The sequence below is a fragment of the Lissotriton helveticus genome, chromosome 10, assembly GCF_964261635.1.
Source record: "Lissotriton helveticus chromosome 10, aLisHel1.1, whole genome shotgun sequence".
NCBI lineage: Eukaryota > Metazoa > Chordata > Amphibia > Caudata > Salamandridae > Lissotriton > Lissotriton helveticus.
In genome coordinates this window covers 747,669,606-747,682,903 of record NC_136071.1, presented here as the reverse complement: position 1 = coordinate 747,682,903, position 13,298 = coordinate 747,669,606, and the positions used below count along the sequence as shown (strand labels likewise).

The window sequence follows — 13,298 nt, the reverse complement described above, 5'->3', positions numbered from 1 at the left end:
CACGTCTGCTGCATGTACTGGGGGCACTGCCATTGGCAGTGCTGCGGATCAGTTACCGGCTGAGCTACCGCCTTGCAGACATCACCTGCTTTCAGCCTGTGTTGCATTGTCGCTCATGCATATTCGAGTGGTCAATGGATGTCTGCCTCTCAAACGTAATGGTAGCTGACCTGGATTTCGACGTGTGTGTGCGCCCCCTGTTGGTCCACGACCAGAAGTGTCACTGTGATGCCCGTTTATAGCATGCATGGATGTTTGGCATGCAGGTTGGAAACTGGACTGGAGAGATTGCATGAGTCGTCGTGTGCAGTGAGCACATTGAGCCACTACCCAATTGGGCTTTGGTGCACATTGGGTCCAGTGGTTGGAGTCAGCACATCTGTCCGGGTCAGCTCATGGATTATGTTGACGACATGTCAGATGTGTTGGAACACGATCGCTCATTGGAGATGTTGGCCTACGCTGCTGCACTCATGTTCGTGGACGAGTGACAAGTTACCTGCAGCCACAACTGGATGTGACCCATTGAACGTGTCCCGACGCCTGGTTGCATGTTGGGAATCTGGTCACATGTCCCAAGACGACAGTGGACATGGTTGCATTGGCCTAGACTCATGATCCAGGCACGGACAACCAACACGGGTTGGCACTGACTTGTGTTGGTGATGGACTCCCCCAAGGTGGACATGGGCTCTTTCCTAAGTTCCTCATTCAGCCATTCTGCTGCATTGGTCTGCATATCATGGCACTTTTCTTGGCCGTACTGACACGCACTTGTTGATAAAGTTTCTGCACTTTCACTTGTCTCCAACTGTGTTGTGTCTTGATTTGTATGCCAATGTGTGTGTCATGAACTCTTTGGCTCCCTGCCATACGTGCATTGCTACCCCATCAGTACTGTGGGTTTGTACTTGTGCATTATCATGTCCCTGTTTCGTGCTTTGCAAGATACGTATGGCCATTTACCGCCACAGGTGGCTGCTCTTGTGTCCTGTGTTCGGTTGTGCAAATGTTGGTGTTTTTACCACATTGTGTTCGATGTTGGGGTGCTCTTCTTCCTATGTATGTGTGCTGTATTGTGTGTGAGATGTCCCTTCAGCTCTGATTCGGCTCACCCTTCTCCCTTTTAGGCAGTGTGGTTTTCACTTCTGTGCTTGTTCAGTGGTGTGATCTTGCCGGGTTGTGTGGCTTGTGCTCTTGGTTGGTGTTGTTACTCTTTGGCATGGTTTGTCTGCAGTTGTGCTGTGCCTAATTGTGCGTGTGTGCAATTGTGCCCATCTCCCCCGTCCCCCCAGTCCCTACTGGTCCCCCTCTCTGTTGCTGTTGTATCTGTTGTTTTGGGCAGTTGCCGGTGCCCGAGTCCTGCACCATCTCCAGACTGATGTGGTGGACACCATTTCCTCCATGTCATCAGCTCCTGGTGTGGCGCTGGAATCCCATCTTTGGTGTGCATTTCTGCCTTCTTGTTGTTGGTGTGTTTCTGCTTGTTTGTGCGTTTTGCATCATTTCGGATGTTCTGTTTTTCTTCTATTATCCTCCTCCACTCTCAGGCTGCATTCACCTTGTTCAAGATGGCCTGACATGTACAATGTTTTGTTGCCAATGGGGCTTGTTGGGTTGTTTACTGGCTTGGATTGCCTCCATTGTGTTTGGCGGTTGTTTTCTGGTTGGTTTGTCTTTCCTTTTCAGGCTTTTGTTGTGCTTATTGCCACCTGCCGTGTGTGTCGCGGGCCTGGCGGTGCTTATCCCTCCTTTCCTCATCGCGAATGGCCTCATCGCACGTTTTTTGTGTTGTAGATTGTGCTTTTATCTCCGTCGAGGTGGTTGTATCGCGGACATTAGCCGCGGTTTCGTCAGACTTGCGCATGGTGCTGCCTTGTTGTGAATTTCACGTTGACACAGGGTTATTTTCCCGCGATCGGCTGCGACGTGTAAAGGTGTGTTAGCATTTTTTGGTGATGTTTTGCACACGTTATTGTGAATATACCCCTAAATCTTTACCCAAGCACTGTCTTGGAGAGTTCAGTTTTCAGGAGCTTTCTAAAACAGGCAGTCTCCAGTTCTTTAATTTGATGGTGCATTTTTGGATAAGGAGCAGGTTGGCTGGTCAGAGGTTCCTGTGAGGGGTGTAGTGCAGAGCTAGGATTGATGATATCTGTATCCTTTGTTCCAGAACGTTTTCTGAGGATGATTGAAAAATATACAAGCAATAGATGTAAGTGCACAGGTAACTTAAAATAGACTTTAGTTAGGGTGAACTGGAGTCCTGGATTTGCAAGAACATTACTGGTGTTCTACCCACTGCCCAGTCCATTTCAGTAAATTTAGCACGTCCTATTTTTCAGTGAGGGTCTACTGAAAACAGAGCGATGCAAAATGTTATGTGTTACAAGGCAAGGCTGTATAGCAGCTCTTATTAGAAAGCAATTTAATTAACATGCATGGTGCTGGGTTTAAAAGTTGAAGTTCATTTATTTCCTTTGTGTCTCTTCTGTGTTTCTAAGTTTATGAATGATGTAATTTAAGTAATTATGTGCCCCTCTCTTAATACAGAATTGTAGTGCTTCTTCTATGTTTGTGAAATGTCCCAGTTTTTGGGTTTCGAAATCTAAACTAGTTATCTTTCAGCATCAAAAGACTACAATTGAGCTGAAGGATGTTATCAAATGTTCAAGTGAAGTCTTTTTAAAGGGAAACACGTTCAACACATGCATTGTATAATATAAATTCTACAGCAAGAAAGGAATGGCAGATTGCACAAGGCGGAGAAAATCCATTCAGCGCTATTTTAACAAGCTGAAAAGTGTTCATGAACTTAGTAAAACATGACAACTTCCTTTCATATAATTCCAATGAGTAAACTGCAATATAATCCCTTTCCCTACTTTACGTTATGCTTTCTTTAATGAATCATGGTATAAAGTATAGTTCTATGGTGACATCCTAGACTCTAATCAAAAGTAACTCATACAAGCTGGTCAATTTTTACAATGTCATTAAAAACAGCTCTTCCAAAAATCCTAATCCGTAAAATATAAATCTATATGTATACAAGCCTCCAATGGTAAAGCTAAAAAATCTGGCATTTTGATATGGGAAGTGTTTGGTAATAGTTGGGCCACTTTATGTGCATTACCCCCACATGTTTTGGAAGGAAAATCCGATAACGAGGCATCACCTCGGGCTACAACAATATAGAAGCTGGCAGTAGGGCTAATCTCCTGAACAGAATGCATAAGGAGAGTTAAGCTTTTCCCTTCAGAAAGAGTGTTGTGGAAAGGAGTCTTAAGCTGAAGTCTGAATTGTAAGTAGTGAACATAAAAAGAATGCACCACAAAATATTGTATAATAATACTTTTTTCTAAAGGCCCTGTTAAATATGGGGTTCCTGGTTGGCTATGGTATGTACCTAAGCAGTCAGAACCCACCACTCTAGTCAGGGTAAGGGAGTTACAGACATAAGATAACCCCTGCTCACCCCATTGGTAGCTTGGCAGAGCGGTCAGGCTTATCCCAGAGGCGATGTGTAAAGCGTTTGCGCAACAGACCCACACCAGCGACACACTAGGCACACCACAAAAAGAGGCTACACACAAGGTTATATGACAATATCCTTTGTATTATACATAAAAACACCCTAGACCATAATTGCATAACGCACTGTGCCACTAGGCACTTGTCATGGTGTCACATACATCATAAAATCATTTGGCCACTAGGCAATAGCCATACCCTCACAATTAGTGCATAAAGTAAATACTTATATGTTACACACTTCCTAACACATCATGAACGACACCCACCTACACAAGCACTGTGCATCTCAAAGCGACTTATTGAACTAATAATCCTTATCCTGATACTGTAAGGCATAAGCAACACATATCACATCAGGCAGGAATATGAAGCAGTTAGAGCGAGGCACAACACCTAAAAATTGCACCCAGTATATCCACAACACCATTTATTTATTTATTTAGTTATAACGTTTTATATAGCGCAAACTTTATCCCGAGGGATATTAGAGCGCTTTACAATTTGAAGGAAAGGAAGGTAACAGTTCAGTACACGAGTCAAATGGGGAATATACACAGGCAAGGAATCAAATAGGGCTCACATAACAGGCCGTTTACCATGTACAACAATAAACAACACCAAGAGCGGCATCTGCGCACTTTATAGATTATACGGTAACTCTGTTCCCTTCCTGGTAGGCTTCCAGGCCACCTGCCCGCCTACCACAGGGAATGCAGTAATTTCTGGGGATTCATTTCGATTCAGGAATCAGGGGCCTCCGTCAAGGTCTCATCACATCCTTACTCCCAAGATCCGGTGCCACCCCCACCACAGCACCCAAGTACCTACCCCCAAAGTTTGCACCAACAAGAGGGGGAGTGCACAAATACTGCGGGGAGACCTCGCTGGGTCCCCACGGCAGGAAAGTAAAAGACAACTGCCTTCGTCCCGCAAAGACCGAGGCTGATCTTGCCTCAGGCAAACCCTCACTCGATCCTCTCCGCAGGGCAAATTGACAGAAGGCAGCTGCTGCCACGGTGCAGCGGTTTGGTTAGGTGAAGAAGCTCTCACGGACCACAATGAGAGAAGCCGGCCTTGGTCCTGGGATGGGGACTGCAGCACTTGTGGTCACTCCTGCCACACTAGGACTTGTGGAGGTCCGTTTCTCTCCAGGACCATTGCTTCCAGGGCTCCCTTCGCTGCTGGGACCCCTCCACCTCATTGGGAGTGCAGTGCAATGCGTAAGAAAAGGCGATTAAAACTTGGACCACGCAGGCCCTTCCTCGATCCTAACCGTCCCTCGACTCTGGTAGGATCTTGCATGGGGTTCAGGTGCAACAAAAGCTGTCATAGCCCCGTCCTTTTGGCCCAGTCTCACCTGTTGCTACCGGCCGGTTCTGCAGGTGGGCTGTGGCTCCGGCTCTCAGTGAAACCCCCTGGGAGGGGCTGGCCGATCTAGTGCCGCTGGGGGCTCCCCGTTGCCTCAGCAACATGCAGGTGGGTTTGATCCTTAGTCTTGGCAGCCCAGAAAGACTTTCACAAGCAAGCAGCGGACAAGTGCTGGTCCAAAAGCAAGCAGTGGACAAGCGCTGGCTACAGGGCTTTGTAGAATAAAGTGGCAGCACAGTGCAACATAGAGTGCCAGCACCAAAACTGTCAGAGACCAAAGCACTCACCATGCGCTGTTTCAAATCACACAGGGCAGGCCACACAACTCTGGGAGATCACTGGGGACACCGAGCAGGAACAAGTGCAGCAGGCCAACACACAGAGAACTTGTCGGGAAGCAGGCAATCTTGTAGCCCAGCAGGGCTCAGGTCAGCACAACAGACAAGGGAGTTCAATGGAGTTCCTCATTGCAGCATAACAGTTCTTTCTTGCAAGGTGCAGTTGGAAGAGCCAGCAGCATCTGGTTACAAGTTCATGCAGTGTCCGAAATCATGGAGTGCCAGCCCCTGTACTTATAGTCCAAAAGTCTTTGTTCTGAGGGCATTTCATACAACATTCAGAAGTGTGCAACACCCTTATTCAGTCCCAAGCCCTGGCTCCAGACACACTCCAGGGGGCGGAGACAGCATTGTGAAAGTCAGGCACAGCCATATTCTGGTGCAGGTGCAAGGGCTCCTCCCACCACTCTAAATATAGCCATGGTCTATTCGGCCCAGCGCTGAGTCACCCAGGAAAGGCAGGACACACCTCAAACCCCAATGTGATTGTCTAGAGTGAGTGCACATCCTCTTCTCCTGTCAGTCTAAACCAGATGTTCAATACACAACCAGGCAGGGCACAAAGAGCAAAACGCACACAGAAATGCCTACTTCTAAAAGTGGCATATCTAAAATAGTACTAACAAATCCGCTTTCACCAATAAGCAGGATTTATTACTACTATTCCAAACATACAAACATGGCCAAACTACCCCTTTCATATTAGAAATTACCACTCAAACACATATCAGGGAATTCCCAATGCAAACCTATGAGAAGGCAGCCTCACAGCAGTAAGAAACCAAATAGGCTGTTTGTCACTACAAGGACATGCCACACAGTTAGGACACATGCCCTACCTTTTACCTGCACAGCACTCTGCCCTATAGGGCAGCTAGGGCCTACCGTAAGGGTGACTTATATGTAGGAAAAGGGGTTTCAGATATGGCAACCACTTTAAACTGCGCACACAGGCCCCGCATCGGCAGTGGCCTGAGTCGGGTTTGAAAAGCTACTTCAGTGTGGGCGCAAGCAGCGCTGCAAGCCCCGTAGTAGCATTTAATTCACAGGCCCTTGGTATATGGAATACCACTGTACAAGGGACTTAAAGGTAAATAAATATGCGACACACAGGTGTAGGCCAAACTTACCTAGTTTACAAGAGAGAACACGTGTCCTTTAGCACTGATCAGCAGTGGTAAAGTGCCCAGAGACATAAAACCAACAAAAACAAGTCAGAAAAAATAGTGGAGGGAGGCAAAAAGTTTGGGGATGACCCTGCAAAAATGTCCAGTTCTAACAAGCCCACATGTTGTATCTTAAGGCTATGCACAGGAATATCTTTCTTTTGTGGTTAAAAGAGCTCTAAATCCAACAACATGTTATTATGACAGCAAAGTAAAACAAGTGAACCTGCAAGGGGCAAGCTGTGAATAGCATTATTTTTATAACAGGCAAAATCAATCCAATAGCAGGTACTTCCAAAGCAAAAAACAGCAAATGAGCACTTGAAATGTCATTGTGTCATCAAAGTAAACATCGAAAAGTGCACACTGGCTCTAGGTTCACAAAAGAACTACTTAAGCCCTATCGCCAAAACCCAAAGGGAACACCAATGGGACATTGTAACCATCTCCGGAATGCCACGTTCTTAATGGACAGCCCATCCATGCAGTGACAAACTTTGAAAAACTCATAAATATAAATGTCTCAAGGGTACTGACCCAAAGTCTATTCTCTCAGCACTTGGCATTATACTTTCTTGAAGAAGTGATGATATGAACTCTTCTAGAGACCAAAATATATCTGCATCCAGCCCTAAAGAACGTCCGATGTTTACATCAATTTCTCTCTGTTTCTCTTCATATAAATGTCTCTTGAGCTTATTTAATTGTCTATTTAGTTGAAAAGTATCCCTGACAAATCCAGCCACACTGACTGGTCTTATCACATTTTTCTTAAAACAGAAGGAACCGGTTATATGTAAAACATTGTAGTAGTTCCTGGCTGAAGGCTTACTGTCCGCTATGCAATACTGGTGACTATTCCAGAAGCACTGACTTGTTGTGGTCCTGTACCATCACACTATGTGCAGAACAGTACTGCCACCGTTGACATTAAGAAACTCCATGACTCCTGGCACCTGCAACTAGATAAAGTCTAGCTTAGTACTGTAATCTTTCCTGGAATTACACAACCAACTGAGACTGTATTGCATTCTGAGCCATAAATACCAACGTTGGTAGCAGCTTTATGTGGATGACAGCCAGTTGTGTGATCATTTGGGACCCCGCCAAAACTCGGCTTCTGGGGGGGGGAGGGGGTAGAGGCTAATTACCCACACCACTCAAGAAGGTAAAGGCAGAAGCACCATCTGCCTGCTGAGGGCAGTACTCAACAAGGCACAGTGGGTCTATTTCAGAGGTACCCAACAATTTGTACTGCTGCTCTGCCAAAGTTATGTTTGCACCTATGACACATTTAATGGGCTTTCCAATTACATTTCGCTGAAGAAATAAAAGTGAAAGATCTTCAAGAGATGCTGTCTTGTTTGTTTGTCCACTTATTTGTCAGATAAGCTTCTTGGCCATTATTCCATCAATAAGCTGCATCCAGCAAAATATAATGGAACCATTCAGACTCTACACCATCTTCACTATGGCCTACATTCATCAAGCATAGGTCATAGCTCTTGCTCAGACCATCTTATGAAGGGAGTCTGCCATTTTTCGTAAATTAATAAACTTCTTTTGTCTGGCATTGGTATAGATGCCCCCTTTATGGGTGGGGAAACTCTGGTTTCATAACTTAGTGTTGGAGGAGTTGATCGGTACTCATCAAGAGTGAAACGTCACCATGGTGGGCCCAGCAGCAATCTTTTTGTAAGAGCGCACTTATTTGAGAGCAAGAGAGATAACAAGCATTTGCAATGCAATAGGTCTCGCAATTGCGAGATTTTGAGCTATTGGTATTGCAAATGACCATGACTTTTATTTTGTGTTTTAAAAACCTGCAATAATAAAAGGCATTGTCATTTACAATACTAATAGGTCAAAATTTATTTTTTGTGTTTGAAAGCTTTATTTAGAACAATAAAATGGTAACAACAAGAGACATCGGCAGGAAGTAGCAGTACAAGAACAAAATCTGAAGCAATGTCATTGCTAATGTCATAACAGGAAAAATAAAAGCAATTTATGGGATTTTAAGGTTAGAAGGAAGGGGGGAAGGGGGTGCGAGAAAGTAATGCTACAGCAAAATAATAACAACAATATAAAAATAGCAGCAATTCAAATTAAGAGAAGAAACATTCGATCAAATAACAGTATACATATGTAAAAAAGGTAGTATAAAATAGGAAAATTTCAAAAACATCAAATAAACAGATAGATAAGGACAGAGTGTAAGTCCTTCAAGGAAGTTTGAAATTCTCTGAGGTGGAATGATTGGGTAATGTACGAGCAAGTTGGTCGAGATATGTAGTAAGGGGTAACCAGTAAACATCCACATTACGTCATGGTTTACAAGAAGAAGCAAAAGCAACATCAAGTCTGTGATAATGACATAAGGAGTTCCACCAGTGTTGTACAGGAATGTTTGAGAGGGATTTCCAGTTGGAGGAAATGTGCTGGAATGCAAGTGCTAACATGAGATCATGAAGACCATGTGGTTGTGGAGGAAGATCTAAAGAATCTGAGAGACTACCCAGAAAAAGATGAATGTTTGAACAAGGAGTAGAAAGTGTGAAAACATGAGAAAGGCAAGACCATATTTTAGTCCAAAAAGAAGAGACAGGGGGACAGAGAATAAATAGATGGAAAAGCTCAGCATTTAAAGAGCCACAGGTCCAGCATTTAGAAGCAGAAGAGGAAGAGAACCGAGATAAGGATAAAGGAGAAAGATAAAGCCTATGGTATAGAAAAAATAAGGATTGAGTAAGAGAAGCAGAGCGAGAAATCTTTAAAGATCTGGACCAGAGCTTGTCCCAAAGAGTAACAGACCAAGTACAATCAAAATCATGTTCCCAAGAAAGTTCCACTTTGGGTTTGGAACGTTCCGGTTTGGGAGAGGAAAATAATTTATAAATTAAAGATGCTTTAGGAAGAGTAGAAAGCATAACAAGAAGAGGAGACTGAGAAGGGAATGAGGCCAAAGAAGGAAGAGCATAGTAACGATCAAGAATTGTCTCCATGAGAATAGTAAATTTATGTAAGAAAGAGTGAGGGCAACGGAACAAAAGCTGAATTTGGGGAAAAGAACAAGGAGAAACACCGTCAAAGAGATGATTGACCCACATGATACCTTTTAGTCTCCAAGAAGTCCAACGAATGGGTCTATTGTCAAAAAGTATAAGAGAATTGTACCAAATTGGAGTATTTAGAAAGGATTCCCGCGATATAGGTCAAAATTTCTACAATGCAAGACATATTGTATTGCAAATGCTTGTTGTTTACTTGCGCCCCATGCTGGCTTTCACGTTAATGGAGGCCCCGCCACTTTCTTAAGATGAGCCGTGCCTAAAGAAGTGTCCGTGGCCGCTATCAAAGTGAATGTGCGGCATGGGGCACTTTTACTCAAAAAAGCATTTGTTTGTCAAGTTGACAAACAAATGTGTTTTTTTTTGTAAAGCTCCCTGTGAAACCGTGCATGGCATGCTGAATGTTGCAGGAAAGCATGTAGTGCCTGCAGTAGGAGATTCCATTAAAGAAAATAGTGCTCACAAAGTAAATAAGACTTAATGTGCAACAATCGAAGTAAAAGGGCCAGTCCTCATGGGAGGTTACAAATGAGGACAAGGCAGTACTAAGGAGGGACTAACAGGCCTATTAACGAATTAGAAGCCAGAATTTAGGAAGGACAATGGAACAGGCCAATGACAAATATGGGCGGAGAGTGGGCGGGGCTTCAAGTTCATAAAGCATGGCTCACAGAGAAGCACATGCGCTTCCCAGGCTAGACCTAAAAAGTGAAAAGAGGCTCAAGGGGGTAGAGAAAAATGTGGAAAAGTAGCACATGAGAGGCAAGAGTAAAAAAGAGACTCAGAGGGGGTCGAAGCAAGAGTGAAAGACGGAAAAGAGGAGTGAGATGGAGCAGTTAAATGCGCAAGAGAAGGAGCAGAAGGAAAAAGCTTGGCAGAAACTGAAAGTGGGAGAGAGGCGAGTAAAAGAGCTGCAACGAAAAAGTGAGGCGGGCTCCTCAGACAAAAGGAACTGGTCTGAAAGTGCCTAGACGGGTCGGGGATCAGTTTAGACAAGAGGGGGTGGGGGTGCTGGGCCTAGGCCTCTGCTCCAAACTTACCAGTGCTCTCGAGTTCTTGCAAAAGCCAGATTCCTGGAGATGTTTCATTTTATATTAGCTGTGGCGAACTGAGATGCAGCTCACAGATATCGCAATTGCGCTCAGGAAGGGCTATAACTGGGGATTCACAGAATCAGGTAACACCTCACAAATAATATGTTTTCTGTATTCAGCCCAATTAAATGGGCCTATGTAGGCATTGGAGGCTTGGCACACAACCCAGCACTTGTGAGCCAGAAAACAGGATTATGGAATAGAGAAGACCAAGCATAAACTGTTTTCAGTATAAACAGCCTCAAATATGGCTTCAAAGATTGAAATGTCATTGTTTTGTTGATTAATTTAGTATTACGAAGACATCTAACTGTAAAAAAAAATGGCTTCTTACATTGTGCAAACGCTTTCATGTTGATTGAAGCCAAGGTCAAAGAATCTGCACAGACTCGCTATGCTTAAAGGAGAAGTAGTTCTGCCTTTTGTTGCCGACATAGTACAGTGGCGGTATTTAATGTGTGGTGTGAAGCATCAGCGATTCATGGAGCAGTAGAGTCAGCTTTCACAAATGAAAATTCCTCCATTCTCTCCATGTTATGTTTATTTTGGTTGTAATGCAAGGCACAACTTCACTGTAACAACATGGACAGCAAAAGCGAGAGGCAGGGAGTGTGTGCCGTGATGTTGTCTCCTATGTCTTGAGCGTGCCTGATACATGGATGTTGCGTGCATTATAATGAAAAAAAGGCTCAATATAAAATGTAAACACTGAGCGTCAGGGGAGGGAGGAAGGGAGGGAAAGTGAAAGCACGCCATACGCACGCTGATTTCAAACGCCAGCCCTACCCGGGGACAGGAGATGTGCAGACATATGGAGCGCACATCTACTGTCCGTACGGGCACAACAGTGAAACTAACAAGGAGGACGGGGGAGGGAGGGAAAGTGAAAGCGCGCCATAAGCGTGCTGTGTTCAAACGCCAGCCCTACGTGGCGTCAGGAGATGTGCACGAGTATGGAGTGCACATCTCCTGTCTGTATTCGTGCACATCTCCTGTCCGTACGCGTGGACATCTCCTGTGCGTACGCGTGCACATCTCCTGTTCCCCTTCGGCAGAAAAACCGACGACAATAGGTCTCCCAAGGCGGGCAGCGCATGTGCTGCATCGCTAGGCGAGACCTAAAAATACAAAAGGGTGAAAGAAGCAGGAAGAGAAAGATGGAAAAGCAGTGACGAAGGGACAAAGAAGAGGTGGAAAGGTACCTGCTAGAGTGATATAAAGGTGCAGGGAGTGTCTGATGGTGGGAGAAAGAGGTATGAGGTGGAATCAAGACTACACAGCTTTGGTATTTGGAATCCCCATATATTTGAATGTGCTGGCCACCGGCATCTGAGAAAAACATTTGGGCCCCATCCCATATTCTTTTAAAAACTAAGCACTGTTACCGCCTGGCTTGTTACATAACATTCTGCTGGTCTGGTCATTTTTGTTTGTAAAATCGCTCTTCTTGATTTATTGTCGCTAGCCAGATCCCTTTGAACGTGCGCAGCTGAGTAAATTCTATTATACCCCACTGGTAATATTTATTGTTGAAACATAACAGCGTGCGATTTGAAATCTGGTTCAATCAGGAAATTCATCTCTGAACGACTTTCAAATATATCGGAATTTGTTTGAAATCCTAAAGACAGAACAATTAAACGAAATACGAAGCATGCTGAATCTTATTAATGTCACATTTAATAAACACCATGTATTTCCTTCACACTGGCAAGTAGCAGAAAATAAAACAGGTTTGTCGCAGTTACTTATAGGCACAAATGTATTTAATAAACAGCTGTGGGCTGCTGGCCAAGAACTCACCATCTGCACACACTCCATGAGCGGCAGTCGAACTGCTTGGTTCCCACACAAAGAAACAACACATGCAGGGGTTTCCGGCGTGGCTTCCAGCAGGGCAAGGACTGCTTCCACTCCCATCCTGCTTGCCTGAAGAGAAGCAACAATGCACACAATTGTAAAATAGGGATACAACACTTTAGGCTACACAACCACAGTGTGGCATCAGGAATGCCAAAGCAGATTCAAGGTGCTGGCAATCACACAGACTTGCATTAAAGAAGATGATGTATGTCAATATGCTATTTATTTTAGGTATTTTGTGCAGCACAAACCCAGCTCCAATGAGAAACAGGAGCACTTCAAAAATGTACCGCCTTGCACAGGGTAGTTTTGAGGGTAGAAACAGAATTGTGCGGTTTTTAGTCAAGAATCAAACCTGGGATTAGAACTTGGGTCTCTGGCTTCAAGGCCAGCCACTCAGACAAAGACTACATCGTTTTTCTTGTTTTATGGGGCCGGGATACCCAATGAATACACTGCTCGAAGGTTTATATCAGATTGGCGGGTGCATTTTCATAATGTGGGCCCTTTTGTATTAATATATTTCCCTATAGACACAGAATTGGGAAAACCCTTTTGAAACATTTTTCATTATTTTCCCTTTTTGCACATATTTTATAAATATCATTGTCTTGCAGTAGTGGCTGCTACCGGACCCAGGTGGTGGGTCGTCCTCTTCTTCCTATCTCCAGTCCTGCAGCAGGAAGCACCCAAACTCCCCATAGCCAATCACAAAGCAGCAAAGCAGCATTGCGATTGGTCTCGGGAGCCGTGGATCGGCGATCAGATGGGGAATCGGAGGCTGGGCTTGTTCCTCAACAGGTTGTGCATTCCAGCCAGGTGGGGAACATGCAAAATAAGCATGACTGTTTGGCCGGTTCA

At 44.5% G+C, this 13,298-nt stretch overlaps 1 protein-coding gene across 3 annotated transcripts in view; it reads right to left on the bottom strand.

The window, feature by feature from the left end:
* PFKP (phosphofructokinase, platelet) overlaps positions 1 to 13,298 on the bottom strand; it is a 383,854-nt gene that overhangs the window by 185,840 nt on the left and 184,716 nt on the right. For all 3 annotated transcript variants that reach the window (XM_078663306.1, XM_078663305.1, XM_078663307.1), the window contains exon 10: positions 12,378 to 12,503. In XM_078663306.1, coding sequence (XP_078519432.1) covers positions 12,378 to 12,503 — 126 coding nt within the window. The remainder of the gene's footprint in view (positions 1 to 12,377; positions 12,504 to 13,298) is intronic.